Source organism: Eubalaena glacialis, chromosome 6, assembly GCF_028564815.1.
Source record: "Eubalaena glacialis isolate mEubGla1 chromosome 6, mEubGla1.1.hap2.+ XY, whole genome shotgun sequence".
NCBI lineage: Eukaryota > Metazoa > Chordata > Mammalia > Artiodactyla > Balaenidae > Eubalaena > Eubalaena glacialis.
This window is the reverse complement of record NC_083721.1, coordinates 59,765,471-59,782,240: the sequence shown is the minus strand read 5'-3', so window position 1 is coordinate 59,782,240 and position 16,770 is coordinate 59,765,471. Positions and strand designations below refer to the sequence as shown.

Genomic DNA, 16,770 nt, shown 5'->3' with positions numbered 1-16,770 from the left:
GCACAGTGAGCCACTTTGACCAGTTCTGGAATTGTTGCAGGAAGGGGGACCCCTTGCAGGGCCTGAGAGCGGGCTCTTGACTAACACTCGGAAATGAATTGTCCGAGGAGACACACGTGCTGAAAAAGCAAGGGACTTTATTGGAAAGGGGCGCCCAGGTGGAGAGCAGCAGGGTAAGGGAACCCAGGAGGACTGCTCTGCCACGTGGCTCGAAGTCACAGGTTTTACTGTGATGGGATTAGTTTCTGGGTTGCCTCTGGACAATCATTCTGACTCAGGGTCCTTCCTGGTGGCACATGCACCTCTCAGCCAAGATGGATTTCAGCGTGAGCATTTCTGGGAGGTAGGCAGGACATATCACCTCCTCCCTCCTCCTTTTGGCCCATCCCGAATTTTCCTGGTTAGTTTTCGGTGGCAGCACCTTGTTCTTTATTGGGACCTCCTGTTGTGAGACAACTCAGGCAAGTGGTTATCATTGTGTCTGGCCAAGGCTGGCGGTTTTCATCAACAGTTCCCTAACAGAATGCTGGGACACTCCTAAAATGCAAGTTCCCAGATGCTAGCCAAGGGCGAACTTTGTAAGCAGGTCTCTCTGAGAAGAGTCATCTGCTATGTTAACTCTTTTCAGCACAGGAATTTTATCTCAACATTCTTCAAAACCTATAAATGTTTCTTCAATTGTCCTTTGAACCAGGTTTACCATTTGCTGGTTCTCTTATTAATGAGTTAAAGAAATTTTTGACACATGCAAGCTAAATAAAGTCCAGTCAAACTTAAAAGCTAAAAGATACCAATTCAATATCAAGGTTGATTACTACACAAGCTTATTTTAGTTATTAAAAAAAGAACTTTGTATTTCCCTTTCATATTTTCTTACTATCTCTACATTTTAGAAAGCCCTCTGATTTAGATGGCAATAACTTGGCTATTTGTACTTAAGCCACATATTAATAAAACAGGAATGTTTCTGCAGGTAGGTGATAATATATAGATTCATTTCTTCTTTGGAATATGAAATCAGAATATGAAAATACTTCATCATTGCTTAAGATGAAATTCCCCCAGTTAACTATATGACATATAAGCCAAAATTTTAAAATGATATATATCCTTTATATATCTGTAAAGTTTTGAGCCCTTAAAAAAGAATAACCTTGATTTTAAGTTTGAATATAACATGCAGAATATAATATATAAAGTAATAGCTTTATTTTGAACTTCATTATGCTTCAGACATTTCTCTAGTCATTTTAGATTTATTTCAATAAACATTTTCCTATATCTTGTAAACTGCATTTTAAAATCAGAAATAATTTTGCAGATCTCCATATACAATGATACCAAACAAAAAACAAAAAAATCAAGTCTTACTAGCAATTCTAAGTAAGAGCTGGCACAGTTAACATAAGCATTAGAAGGTAAACATCTCTTGAATAAAAAAATAGGAAATATTTTGATGAAAAAAATCAAGGATTGAAGGAAGGAGAAAATTTTTCAAACAGCAGCTGGCACTTTCTTCAAAATCTGAATCACTTGTGCAAATACATCATTAAATACTCACATGATATTTACAAAGTAGAGATAAGAGAAAAAAACCTTCTAAGTATCAGGGTCCTTCATCTGTTATCCCTCTTCCATCTTCTGGATCCATTACTTTACATTCCAACTAAAACTGTGATTCTAGTTAACTACAGTTGAAAGCTTATCAATTAAGTCATCAATAGTGTAAACCAGAAGTTGAATGTCCGCTTTTTCCTTCATTCGATGATCACTATTCTTTCGGAGGATGACATCTACATCTGTGCTGACTACTCGGTCAGCAACCTGCATGGACGTATGCCATGGTACAATGTCATCCTTCATGCCATGGAGCAATCTTATAGGGCAGTTCACAGGAATAGGACTATGTAACAAGCAGTGGTGCTCTGCTTCTTTAATGACACTGTACTGAATGCGATAAACTCCTTCTTCACTGTATTTTGATGGCATGGACCACACACCTTTCATCTCTATTTCCTTTTTTGCCTATTGGGAAAAATGAAGAAAACGAAAGTATTTATGCAACATTAACACATACAATAGTCTTAAACAATTCAAGAAAAGCAGTCTTTGAAGAAGGGGTGATAAAAATATAACGATGATAATTATCAGTAATTAATTACTATGTGCAAGGAGCTGTGACAAGTATTTTCCACATAGTATCTCACAAGATCCTGATAGTATCTATTATTATTTCATTTTTACAAAAGAGGATATTAAAGTTAGAGTAATACATATGTTTAAAGTTGAAAGGTAGTTAACTGCTGTAACTAGGATTCAAACAGATTTAACTAACTTTATCGTGTAACGTCTTAAAAATCAGGTATTGATTCACTCCAACTTGAAAGGGAAAATGAAGGGGAGAAAAGTACAATAATTTCTTGGAATCAGTACAGGTGGCATTCATAGTACATAAAATCAAATCTTAGGAATAAAAATTGTTTACATTTAAAAATAATGAAACTAAAAGTGCGTATACGAGAAGTTACTAAAATGGGGGTGAGGTGGGAGAAGCAGAAGAATAAAGCACAGTGCTAAAAATGAAAAATAAGACAGTGGTTATTCTGGGGCAACCATACACACCCAATTTTATCCTGAATGTAAAAAAAATGTAGTTTTTGCCTTTTAGAGTTCTATGGAATGAGAAAAAATTTGTTTGTTGTTTTGGATGACAAAGAGGTCTTCCAAATACTTCCTGAAAACTGAGCATGGTATCATTTCTACCCTTAAAATAAAATGCTGGGTATTCTTTGATTCTTGAAGAATTTCTGTTTTTTAGATTATAATTTGTCTTAAACAATTTTTCTAGTTAAAGTAACATATACTTATAGAAACGTGGAAAATATAAAAAGCATAAAAAGGGACTTCCCTGGCGGTGCAGTGGTTAAGCATCCACCTGCCAATGCAGGGGACACGGGTTCAAGCCCTGGTCCGGGAAGATCTCACATGCCGCGGAGCAACTAAGCCCGTGCGCCACAACTACTGAGCCTGCGCTCTAGAGCCCACAAGCCACAACTACTGAGCCCTCGTGCCACAACTACTGAAGCCCGCATGTCTAGAGCCTGTGCTCCGCAACAAGAGAAGCCACGGCAATGAGAAGCACACGCCCCAAGAAGAGCAGCCCCTGCTCGTCGCAACTAGAGAAAGCTCGCACGAGACCCAACGCAGCCAAAAATAAATAAATTAAATACATAAAAAACAAAACAGGGCTTCCCTGGTGGCGCAGTGGTTAACAATCTGCCTGCCAGTTCAGGAGACACCGGTTCGAGCCTGGTCCGGGAAGATCCCACGTGCCGCGGAGCAACTAAGCCCGTGCACCCTAGAGCCCGTGCTCCGCAACGAGAAGCCACCGCAATGCGAAGCCTACGCACTGCAGGGAAGAGCAGACCCCGTTCACCGCAACTAGAGAAAGACGGTACACAGCAATGAAGACCCAACGCAGCCAAAAATAAATAAATAAATAAATAAATTTATTTAAAAACAAAAAGAAAAAACTCCCCCCTTTCAAAAAAAAAAAAAAAAAGAAGCATAAAAATAAATAAATCACCCATAGTCCTATTTCGTGGATATAACAACCATTATTATTCTGGTTTATTTCCTTCCAGTATTTTTCTATATGTGTTTGATTTTTATATATACAATATGTAAAACACTTAGCTATTACAATTCATATAGTTTTCAGTGCTGGTTTATTTATTCAATATATATATTTCTGGGTTTTAAAAGATTCTATTAAAAGTTTTTAAAGGCTGCATAACTGTCCACTATAATGCATCTAAGATAATTAACTTGACCATTCCCACACTGCTGAATACTTCCATGAACATCTTTGAACATAAAGGTTTATATGCATATAATAAATTCTTTGGAAAGATTATCACAACTTGAACTAGTAAATCAAGATGTAAAGAGCTTTAAGCCTCTTGCAACCATATAATATGAAGGGCATTTCTGTCTAGAAGAACAGATGGACATCTTATCAAAAATAAAGAAAAAATATAAGGAAAGAAAAGCTACATACAATATATTTCAAAAATTTTGTATTTAAATTTTCAATGAAAATATTATGATTTTTCCACATTTAAAATTGTTGACTTATTACGAATACAAAGAGGCAAAAAAGAATTTAAACAGTAAAATATGTATGATATAATCTGTGTATTTAGGAATTTTAATGTCTTTTATAAAATTCCAAAAAGATTTGATTCAGTGAAAAAGCTGTATATCTGAAACCTAGACTTATAAATATCTATATCCAAATGATTTAAAATTAATGAAAGTCTAAAAAACTATAAAACATATGAACCTATATTAGTATCATGGGCTACTTTGCATTACAGCAACATATGAATCAAATATTTAAAGTAAAAATGATATTCAGTTACCTTCAAGCTACTCATGACTGTTCCTGAATTGGTAATTTCCGTAATAAGAACTTAGTTTCATCGATTATTAGATGAAGTGGGAACTATGTTAATTACTGAGACATAATTAATAATAGTTGCATTTTAAGCATCATTGCCCACCCCAACTAGCTCTGTCATCTGCTATTGAGTTGAATGAATATTGTCCATCTGAAGAACAAACTTAACTTTACAAAATCTTATATGTCCTAAAGCCTCAAAAACAAAAAGTACAGAAATAGCAAAAACAGTATTAATCAGAGAAAATGTACAATATACATAATTTCTACACCAAGAAGAAACTAACAAGGCAATGTGGCTGTGAAGCTTAGACTCCAACAGCTGTGCATCCTGCCTGACGCCCTCTACTGTCCAAAGAAGCAGACAATGATTAGAGTTAGTTAAGAGGTAAGTCAAGTTCCTACATAATGAGTAATGCTGGGTCTTAACATTCCCAGGGCTAAAGAAGATAGCAAAAACCTCCACCTCCATTCCCTTGACACTGCTAGTACTGGCTGTCTATGTGGAGAAGAAGAGACGGTGGTCCTAGTGTCCCTGCTCTTTCTTTACACATGCTTTTAAGTTAATAAGGGTCAACATGTTTCTGTTTAAGAATTTTTGCTGGTCTGATTTAGGATTAGCAAAGATATACCCTGATTTGCAGGCTATAGATCTTCTCAGTCACTTACAGGGTATCTACCATATCTTCCCTCTGAGTGATGGATACACACACATAAAAATAAATGTACATAGATCTTGTCATTTACCAATAACCTCCCAAAATTGTTTAATCAATTCTTTCCCAGTAGGCCATCTTCTTGAAATAACTTCCTACCATGAGAAGCACTGCATTACTGAGTTAGAGAACAGAGTAAGGGGTCCAAGGTTTATATGCAGAAGGATACAGTGGTAGGAAAATTTAGCAGCATGAGGACATTGAGCAACCATGTATGAGAAACAATCAAGAAAGTGAAAAAAATTCAGAAATAGGAGGTAAGTGCAAAGAAGATCAGCTTTGTAATTTTAGCCCTGATAGGAAATCATATGAAGAACCTGGCTATGCAGATAATGCCATTCTTAAGGAGCTGGAAAGAACAACGTGAACTAAGAATAAACTTAGAACAGATAGTATATGGCACTGAATTCAATGCAGAACTTGAGGCAAAAGTCAATGACATTCTACTATTCAACACTACATAGGCTTTTTTTCTTCTTTTTCTTTTCCTCCTCCTCCTGCTCCCCCACTCTGTAGAGCAGTGGTTCTCACACTTCACCTGCGGGCCTGGTTCAAACAGATTACTGGGCCACACTCCCAGTTTCTGATTCAGCTGGTCTCGGTGAAGCTCAAGAATATCCATTTCTACAAGTTCTCAGGTGATGCTGTTACTGCTGGCCTCGGGCCTACACTTTCTGAACCACTGCTCCGGACTGTTTTTCTTTCTGCTAGGATCTTAGTCCCACAAGTGAAATTTAGAGCCCTAGGAAAAATATGCCCAAGGAGAACTTAATTGATTGCAAAACAAAAAAATAACATACACAAAGTAAACAGCTATTACCCACCATTTTTTTTATCCTTGCAGACAACTTAAGTGCTTAAACGTATGTCCAATAACAAAGTATAATAAACTAGTTCCGTGCCCAATTATTTCAGAAACCTTATTTCTATCATGAGTTACTGGAGAACATGCTAATGGTGAAAAGCACCTTTTTTTTTTAAAGGTGAGAATTAGGAGTAGAAAAAGAATGCTAACTTAGTGTCTAGGCCAGGAATGGCAAGTCTCATCTCCTGTGTATGACTGACAGTGTGTGCTCAGAGAGCTCTGCTGAGAGAGGATCTGAGGCTTTCAGGCTAAAAAAAAAAATAGTTTCATAATTGATTAGCCGTCTTAACATGGTCATAGAATAGGTACTATTTCCCATAAGCCACAAAATAAGACTAAGAGGTCCAAAAAGAGATCACGATGTATGATCCAAATAAACAAATGTGGTTAATAAAATGTTGCTAAAACAAGAAAATTAAAGTGTGATTTCATTCATGTGGCTCAAATATTTGGCAAAATGATTTGAAGTGACTGTGAAAAAAGAGAAAACCTTAAACAGGAGACCAAATAGTTAAAGAAGGCAAAGAAATGGTATACAAAAAGGCAGTTAAGACAAAAGATGGGCCAGTGTAACAAGTCAAAGGACAGATGACACATGAACAAAATTCAAAGAGGGAGCAAAAGAACGACAGCAGGGATACACTGAGGTTGCCTGGGACTCACCTCAACAGGAAGCTGATTAAACTGTGTCACTAGGCCATCCACAGCTGCCGCTACGCCAATAAGAGCAACAACCTTTTGTGGCCGTGCGATTGCAGCATGAAGCATAAGCCATCCACCGAGGCTAGATCCAACTAGTATCTAAAAATAAAAACATGTAGTTTTAAAGAGGAATTTCTTTTTCTTTTCTATAAGGCAGTGAATAATTTCATAGAACGTATATACTTTCTTTCTTTATATTCATTGGCTCCCAGACTTCTAATATTTGGCACAAAGTAAAATTAAGATTATGATTACTTTTTGTTAAAGTATTAGGTCTATAATAGAGAATAAACTAGACAAATAAAATTTGTAAAATGAAAAGTAAAATGCTACCTTCGTTTTATGAGAAAGTGAAAATAATAGAACTGATTGATTTGATACTGAAATACAAAAATGGATGGTTAGACATTTAAAATATTAAATTTCACATCTAAAGAAACAGTTCAAATGTCATGAGGTTGCAGTCAACAATTATCATCATATTTAACAAAAATAGTCACCTGTGGTCCTTCAGCTAAGTCATCAATTATAGAAAGAACATCTTTTCTCCATTTTCCCACTGTGCATTCTTCTAAGTTACCATCTGAATTTCCAACTCCTGAGTAATCAAACCTGGAAAAAGAGAAAACATATCTATATTTAGATATCTATGTATTTGCTTCTCTAATTTTTAAGGAAGATAGCACATTAATCATTATTACAATGTCTAAAATATATTAAAGTAAAACAGTGAAGTCAATATGTATTTCAGCAAATCCTACTGGCTTAACCTTCAAAGATCTCCCATAGCCACTTACTTTCTCACCTCCTCCACTGCTGCCAGCCTGGTCCAAATCACTATCCTCTCTTGACTGAACTAATGCAACAGTCTCCTAGTAGATCTCCATTTTCATTTTTTACCCTCAAAGTCTATTCCCCACACAGTAGTCAGTGATCCTTTTAAAACAAAAATCATGTCTTGCACAAACCCTCCAAAGGCTTTGTATAATCTTTAAGTAAAATCCAAAGTCCTTACCATCCTCTAGCCCCTAACTACCTCTCTGATCTCATTTCTTACTGTTCTCTCTCCTTCCCAGTTGTATCCTTACTTTCCTTTTTGAAGTTAATGGAATATACCACCCACATTCCTGCCTCAGGAGTTTTACAACAGCTTCTCCTTCCACGTGTACTACTCTACTCCAGATATCCACTCAGATTGCTCCCTCACTTCATTTAGGCCTTTGGCTCAAATGTTACATCTCCGTAAGTCTTCTCTGACCATTCAACCGAAAGGTGTGCTTCTTTCATCATTCTCTAGTTCCTTACCCTGCTTTATTCTCTTTACAGAAAATATTGCTACCTGACAATACACATATTTGATTATTGGTTTGTGGTCTATCTCCCACACTAGAATGGAAGCTCCATAGGGGCAGATTGTTTTGTTCACACTGCTTTCCCAGTGCCTGCATCAGTCCCTTGCACATGGTAAGTGCTAAGTGTATGTTTACTCAATTAGTAGAAGGAAGAGAGAAGTCCAGAATCAAATTCATCATCACTAGCTCCTCCTCTTGGTTTTCTTTCCTTGCAACTTCCTAGTTCTCCAGGCTCAGAGTCTGTCTGATCTGTGAATTTTACCTCTCCTTCAAGGTCTCAATTCAATAAATCATGAAGTATCATACCACTCCTGCAGACTGCCCTAAACCCTAGTCATACTGAACTACTCCCAATTCCTGGATAAGCCCTTTCCTAACTTTGAGACTTTGCACGCTGTTCCACTGCCTAAAAAGCCTTCCTTCCCCATTCAAACTCCTAGTCATCCTTTAAGTCATGTCACCTTCTTTGAGGAACTGTGACAGAATGTGTCATTTAGTAGTAGTAGGTCACTTTCTTTGTACCCAGTTCACACTTTTCATATTGTGTGTTGTAATCAAGTTTTAAATATATGTCTCTCTCTGACTAGAATGTCAGTTCTTCAAGGGCAGACTGTTTTATTTCAAGTTTGTTTTCCCCCAGGGTGTAGAACACTGCCTGCCCTGTACTATCCTCACTCTCTCATTTTTTCTCACATGCACCCCTTTCTCCTCAGTTTGGTAAGACTGGTGTCCTGGTGCAGGTCTTTCTCATCTTACACCTACCCTCTCACAGCAGCCTCCTCACTGTGTCTCTATGACTATTCTTTCTCCAAATGGACCCACTTTATACTGTCAGGTTTTGTCTGACACATTGTACCGATATGGCATTAATTTCAATGGCTTCCTGTGATATACAACATAAAAATTTAGTGCTTTAGCCTGTTTTTTAAAAAACATATTTTAGTCATCTCAGATTGACCTTTTATTTCTTCTGATGAAACTACTGCTTTAGTCAAACTGGTCAACTTGCTGTTCCTAAAAAAGACTCTATGTTTTCTGTCTCTGTTTTACGCTTCATCCATTTCCTTCACATGGAATACCTTCTCCCATCACCTTCATTATTAATATCCCCTCTCAGAGCTTAGTCCAAATGAAGTTTTGCTGGAAAGGCTTCCCAGACAAGCCAAAAAAAAAAAAAAAAAAAACCTCTACCTAATGAAACTTAGATAGAATTCACTTTTATTAGTCACAATCATTTTATTATATCCTGCTCTATAAGACAGTTTATGTGTGTATTTGTGTCTCATCATTCCTATGAGACTGTAAAGATCCTGGAGGGGAAATACCATCACCTTATTTTTGTTTCTGCATTCTCAATAGTGGCTAGCATGTGAACCTCACACACTGAGTACTATAATACATATTAAATGAATAGAAGTAGAACATAAAGGTATAAAGAATTATTTTATTTAAATTTAAAGTTTTCAGTATTTTTCTGATTCTTAAAATCTGGTGGAAACTATTAAATCCTAGTGTTTTTTGTGTACTTGAAGAATATATATGTGATATATAGTATATACATATTTTCTTAGAGATAAGGGATTAAAAAGTGATGGAGGGACTTCCCTGGTGGCGCAGTGATTGGGAGTCCTCCTGCCAATGCAGGGGACACGGGTTCGATCCCTGGTCCGGGAAGATCCCACATGCCACAGAGCAACTAAGCCCGTGTGCCACAACTGCTGAGCCTGCACTCTAGAGCCCGTGAGCCACAACTACTGAGCCCGCGTGCCACAACTACTGAAGCCCGCGCACCTAGAGCCCATGCTCCACAACAAGACAAGATACCACAATGAGAAGCCTGCGAATCGCAACAAGGAGTAGCCCCCACTCGCCACAACTAGAGACAGCCCGCACGCAGCAACGAGGACCCAATGCAGCCACAAATAAATAAATAAAATTTAAAAATAAATAAATAAAAGTGATGGAGAAAGAAATTAAAATTAGGTATGAAGTGAAGTGGTTTTGGATCCTTGGGAAATAGCGTAACAAGGCAGCTACTGAAGTCTAAATGACGGTTATTATTTCTCCTCAATCCAGGGGATATAGAAGACAGATCAGGGAGAAGAGGGGAGAAAGACACCAACTAATTCTCCTTTATCCCCCTCTGTGGGCAATCACACATCTCTACTTGCTGTATTTTGTTTACAGTTGCCTTCCAACTACATGGTGAAGATGCAAAACACATGTAGAGGGCCTTCAAAAAGGAAAATATAAACATTCAGTGATACTAATAGGTGACAATATAGTTCATTCTTGCTGAACCCTAACCAAGTGACAAAGATAATTAAAAAACATTCAGCAGTTTAAAACTTTTAAACACAGTAACGCAATTCTGTCTTAGCAGACCTAATACTCTGGAACATATTCCCAAATCTAAAATTTTAAATTTTATTAGAAATAATTATGAGAGAAGACCAGCCCTAAAACCATGTGTTCCTGAGCTCCAACTCAATCTTATTTTAGGCATGGTGGCAGGATACTAAAAAACCATTTACACAGAACCATATGTACTATTCCTTGTATAATATACAGAACTAACCATTTCCTCATTCAAGATCTAAGTTTTACAGACAAAATCACAACAAAAGTAAACTGAGAAATTGGGAGTATAAGTAGAAGATAAAATCTCTTATAACAAGTTAAAATGCAATCAATAGCTAATAGTGATTAGATTGCAATGAAGTTTGATAAAAGCAAATAAAAAGGAACCTGATCAAATTAAAAATTGTAACGAAGGGCTATACTTTATAAAGTTTTATAAAGATACACTTACGCTACATTTTAATACAGTATCATATAATTGTCTGTATACACTATAATTTCATCCTCATTACTTAATATACCTTTAAAAAGAAAATTTATTTCATGTGCATCCAAAATGCAGAAAATCCCCTTATATGTCTTATAGGGAGACAGGAACTGGTTATAGCTCTCATAGTCTCAATTTAAATTCGAGAACTGATAAAATGGGGATTTCTTGAGTCAAATTCTTTTGGGGACAAAGAAGGAGAATGATGGCAATTTTTCTGATATCATCATGTTTTGCTCAGGGTAGTCCTCCCCTTCCTGGATAGCTCTTCCTTCTTACCCAAATTCTAACTATTTTTCAGTGTTCCTTTATAAAGTTTTTTCTATCTACTTCGACTCCTAGTTTTCTCTCACCTTATACAATTTAGTATCCTGCTCTTTGACATAATCACATTTTGATGAATATTTCTGTCTAATTTCCCATATATATTTTATCTTGCATTTCCCCACCCTGATTAAAAGATCCTTACGGGCAACGACCATGTTTTATAATTCTTTGTATATTTCACAGCACCAGTATAGTGCTAGAAAGTCTACTTGTAAAAAATACTCCAGTCTTCAGAATAACAGTTAGGTTAGAACATATTTTTAAGAGTTCTGAGCAAGAAAATGAAATAATTCAGTTAATTTGATAACAGGAATAAGACAAAATTCATACAATTGACATAATTTTTGCTAATACATTGAATAGATAAAAGTCTTATTTTTAATTCTAAAAGTTTTTAAATTTTTTATTTCTAATTATTTTTTATTTTATTTCTAAAAGCTGTATTTTCTAGACCTATTGAGTGAATGTTAGTGAAACTCTTATAAAAACTAGATAAATAGATTTTTAGGTTGCTAGTGCTAGAAAAGAATTCAGAAATTATCTTTCGTTCAATCTCCTCCTTTTTATGATGAAGAAAATAGGTCCAGCATTTATTAACTGACTCATCTTGTCAGTTATTGCTAGCATTAATTCTAGAGCCCATGTTTCTTGAATTCCAGGCCAGCGCTCTTTTTACTAAACCATACTATCTCTTCTGGCAAATCAGGCACTAAATAAATGATTGTTATAAGTAAACAAATCTAATAACAATGTAAACACATTATTTTAGTAAAATAATTATCAGTATGAAATATTAGGAACTGTGAAATCAAGTAGTAGTTAAACAACACATATCCTTATTTATGCTTATACATATTCAGGCTACAGAAGTGAAAGAAAAGAAACTCGGTGGAAATGCGAATTATACAATATTAATTTTACAATACTTTTAAACACATATATTATTTTAAACTACATATTTTAAAAGGAAATAAACAGTGGTCAAATAAATGTCCTTAAGTCCCCAAAGGAAAACCACAATATAATTATGAGATTACAAGAAAGCCAATTAGTATACTGGTTTGTTGTCATGTTAGAATATTGTTTCTAAAGAGCTAAGTTACCACTAGTTTTTTTCTGCCACCATTGTCGGTGTGGCACAAAGACCTTTATTTATTTATTTATTTACTTATTTAGTTTTTTTGTTTTGTTTTGGCAGCGTGGCTTGTGGGATCTTAGTTCCCCGACCACGGATTGAACCTGGGCCCTCAGCAGTAAGAGCTCGGAGTCCTAACCACTGGACCGCCAAGGAATTCCCCACAAAGACCTATAAAAAAGGCTTTTTAAAGGCTGCACTTTACAAGAACCTTAAATCACAAGATGAAAGTTTACAGACCATTAAAATAAATTAATCTATAAAAATGCTGGCATTTGTTTCAGTTGGTTAGAGCAGAAGTAATTCTCTACTGCCACGGTAAATGGTAATATTTTCTCTAAAATGTGTTGTTCCTACCTTATATAGGCGTGACCTAGAGATTTGCAAAACTCCTCAATCGCCAATGCTTTTGTACCATTCATATTAGAAATATAGCCAGGGATGAAGATAATTCCTGGACTTTTGCCTTTTAGCCTCTTATAAGCCAGGTTTGGAAGGTCTGGTCGACTAAGGTAAGAGATTGAGGTCTTTTGTCTGCAAGCTAAACAAAGTACACAAAACATAAACTATAGTTTGCAAACACAGTTTTTTGAAAACCATACATATTTCTAATCTTAACTTTCTTAACTCATCAAACTGATGTCAAATACTATTTCCATTTAATAGAAAAAAATACAGATGTTAAGTATTAAAGTCACAAGTCTGTGCATGGTATCTTTTAAAATCATGTCACAATCAGTGTCTTCTCTGAGCAAGGTCCAATCATGATTCTTCCAAAATACACAATGAGAAGGAAATCTGAAGGCAACAAAAGACAGAGAGACTTGTCAAAAATGTTTTTCTGTTGCTGCTATATCATCTGTCCCAAATAGTATCAATCAACATTCAGATTTACCTACACTAGTTTTAGCCCTTTCTTGTGAGATTTGTCTTCTTTAAATTTTTTTTTAATGTTTAAGGGGTTTCACATCCTCTACTTTTTAGTGGGGAGGGGGAGAAACAAGTTTGGTCTGCCCTTGGGAAGTTGTTTCAAAGGTAGAGGTGCTGTGCCCCTTTTATTACTGATTCCCTCTCCACCCATAAACTCATGGGCCATGGTAACAGCCAATGATGATTCCATATCTGCTGAGGCGGGTTCAATGAGCAGTTTCTTTATGAGTAACCTTGAATAAATGCATGATAATACCATTTTTGGAAAAAGATTTCTCATAGGACTCCCAATCACTGTGTTTTATTTGTTGGCCTGGTTTTCTGTGAATGGTACACACAAATCTTAGTGCAAGTACAAAGGCACAATGGGTAAACCGTACAAGGTTGTTCCATTTCATTATTTTTAAAGTTCCTTCCCTACTGTAAAGTCAATACTTGCTCTTAAAAAATGTAGAAAGATATTTAAAAAAAAAAAAAGTCATTTATAATCCCACTTTCTCCCTCCAAAGAAACTAGGCTTGTGTACTCCCTTAACAGTCTTTTTCTGGACCAACGGAATCTCTTTTTTATCACATGAAACCTTTCTCTACTTTATTGTGGCTAATTAAAACTTCTCAGTCTCTTCCATGTGAGCTAATAAAGTTTTCCTCAGTTTGGATTTGAGAAGTTGATTTTTTTAAAAACTGAATTGAAGCCCTTAAAGCTATCCCTTTTATATGTAATCCTGTTTCAGAGTTTCAATGTATAGTGAAATATGCCAAATTTAAAACTTTTAGTGAAAAACAAGGCTAGTAGGAGCCAGTTATGTTGGTTGACAGATTGCAGCAGCAAAAATGTTCATTTCCCATTTCCTTAGCACTCCAAAATTCCTTCCTATCCTCTCCTCCATATTACTTTCCAACAGGAAATTCTCCATAATTACAATTTGTTTAATCTTGGTGAGTTATAAGTGGTCAGGTTCTTAACATTATATCCGTGAATGATCTTCGTAGTGTAAGGATTAGCTCAAAGCCTGGGGCATAAGTGTTCAATGAATGTTCACTAAATAGTAAAAGAGTACCATATTCTAGTTAATGAAATGACATACTATACTTTGCTAAAAAAACATATATAACAGCCTTTTGGTTGTGTACAATTCAAGGTAAGTTAAACTGATAATATGCTTAAAATTTTTAACTCAAAGGGTATTTGCCATGACAATTCCCATTCCAAGCACTATGCATCTGACAGCTGTCTGGCAAGGGTGTGAAAACAACAAAACAAAAAAAATAAAAGGACATAATTCAGAAAGACAGACTATATATATGGGGGTTGGGAGTGGAGGTAGGGTGGGACGGAGAAGAATTAAGCACAAGGAACGGAAATATTCAGGGGCTCTAATTTTTCGTCCAAATTCTAGTTTCCTTTGTAGAGTAACGACTACGGTTTTTACTGGGCTGTGATCATGGGAAAAACAAAACAAAACCAAAAAACTAGAAATTAGGCTTGATGACGACGGCGTTTAAACTTTTCCAAAGAAAATGTTCATATTGTAAAATCGCTCAAGTCAAGGGAGGGCAGGTCTAAGCATCTTAACAGTCACGATCTGTAAACCCTTTAGGACCAGCAAAGAAAAGCAAAAGCAACTAATAATCAAACGCATTAAATGCACATCTGAATTTTTCCTAATCTTGGCGCTAAACAAAGGGGAGGCGGGCAGAGAGGATCCTTAGACTGCAGAGCGTAACGCCACCAACGGCCCGGGCTGTCCAGAATACCCCGGGGCCCGGCAGAGCTCTCCTCACAGCCTTCACCAGAATTGTCGAAAGCGCCTAGAACTGGGGTACTGAGAACCGGGGAAGAGCATTTCTGAACGGGGCGCCAAAAACGCATGGCACAGGAACTGCCGGAATCCGGGATGTTCGAAAGTACGCGTCCTACTCCAGCCTTTCGGACACTGACCTGGGAGCCACCGTGGCGCCCGCTCGGCCTTCGGTGCAAGTAACGTGCTGAGCCCACGGTGGAAGCCGAAGGAGACGGCCATCCGGCCCAACCTGCAACAAGGTACCCAAGCGCCCAAACCTACCCTCGCCATCTTCCCAACGGCCCCTGCGCCCCGCGCCGACCTACAGAGACACGCGCAGCGCCCAGAAACTGAGCTTACGCATGCGCCGCCCGCTGGACGACGCAACTTGGTAAACGGCGCCTGTTCGAGTTTCGAACCCCGGAGAGCGCACATGCGCAGAGCGTCGTCGCTCTTCCCAGCCTTTCGCTGTTGGGCTGTTCTGTTGGGGAGGTTCGGTCTGTGAGTTTGGGATGTTTTGAGCGCCTTCGGTAGGCTGCTTTCTCGGTGGGTAGATACTCCAGGACTGGAAGCGAGGAGAGGAACCCCACCCATCGTTCCTAGATAGGAAACCATCTCATCATCCCGATGACAGTAGGGAGCTGAAACATAAAGTGCTAGGCTTGCTGCGTTACAAGTAGTTCTCACCCCCTTGACAGTTTTGACCTGTACCGGAAATGGTTCGAAGATCTGACCTTAATCCTGCTTGTATAAACGCCTGGAGTGGAATCGAACATTCGCCGCTCCTTCGCCCTTTTTCAGTTTGTTTTAGCTCTTTGTATGCCTGACTGTTGTATTACTCTGACCCCTGTCTCATACTATACGCAAAAATAAATTCCAGTAGATAAACGGTCTCAACAGAAGAATAAAACCTGAATAGTTCTGTTCACCCTGCTCCTAGAAATAAGAAAAAATATATAATTCCAATAAAATTGGCCAACAGCTGTGATAGGCAGTTCATATATGTAAACATGATGATCAACCTCACTAACTGAAAAATTGGAATTAAAAAAATAACCCATGCCATTTTTCCTACCCATCAGATTGGCAAAAGTTAAAAAGAACAACTATTGTTCTTTTTAACTTTTTTCCGGCAAGGAAGCTGGGCAATGGGCACTCATGTATGGTTGATGGGAGGGTATACTGACAAACTCTTTTGTCAAGTAACCTGACCACCTATGGCAATTTAAAATATGCATCATTTTCATGCCCTTTGACCCAATGGCCCCAATTTGTGACTATCCTATAGAAAATACTAGTTTATAAGGATGCATATTATCTACTAGAGCACCATTTTTAGAGGCAAACAGAAGAAAAAAATGGAATGGCCAATTTAAAAAAATGGTTGAATAAACTGTGGTACAAGGGTTTCTGGATTCCTGCTCTGACACCCTTCAAAGCAATTCTTGGAGGCCTCAAGCATCAACAAGTAAGGACTAGGTTTTTTTTGTTGTTTGTTTTCTATTTAAAAGTTACTGTAGCTGGGTTAATACTGGATACAGTGAATCCAGCCTATCTTTGGAGTCTTGAGAACCTGTCCTATTAGAACACACCAGAAAAGTTGGATAAATAAAAACTTAATAGATCTCTTTCTTGAGAGGTGTATTGCCA

At 37.2% G+C, this 16,770-nt stretch overlaps 1 protein-coding gene across 1 annotated transcript; it reads right to left on the bottom strand.

Annotated features, from left to right (window-relative positions):
• Positions 1-1,369: 1,369 nt before the first annotated feature.
• On the bottom strand, positions 1,370-15,796 carry ABHD10 (abhydrolase domain containing 10, depalmitoylase). The gene is made up of 5 exons (XM_061193067.1): positions 15,279-15,796; positions 12,765-12,948; positions 7,246-7,357; positions 6,707-6,844; positions 1,370-2,025 (listed from the first exon to the last, which is right to left on the bottom strand). The coding sequence occupies exons 1-5, from the start codon at positions 15,733-15,735 to the stop codon at positions 1,681-1,683; spliced, it is 1,236 nt and encodes a 411-aa protein (XP_061049050.1). The 5' UTR covers positions 15,736-15,796; the 3' UTR covers positions 1,370-1,680.
• Between the last annotated feature and the right edge of the window lie 974 nt (positions 15,797-16,770).

Coding starts and splice junctions, on each gene's coding strand:
- ABHD10 (XM_061193067.1), bottom strand. CDS start 15,735: ATGGTTTCCTATCTAGGAACGATGGGTGGGGTTCCTCTCCTCGCTTCC. Junction 12,949..15,278: donor GGCGCCACGGTGGCTCCCAG/GTCAGTGTCCGA, acceptor TACTTTGTTTAG/CTTGCAGACAAAAGACCTCA. Junction 7,358..12,764: donor CTAGGTCACGCCTATATAAG/GTAGGAACAACA, acceptor CTCTTTTTCCAG/GTTTGATTACTCAGGAGTTG.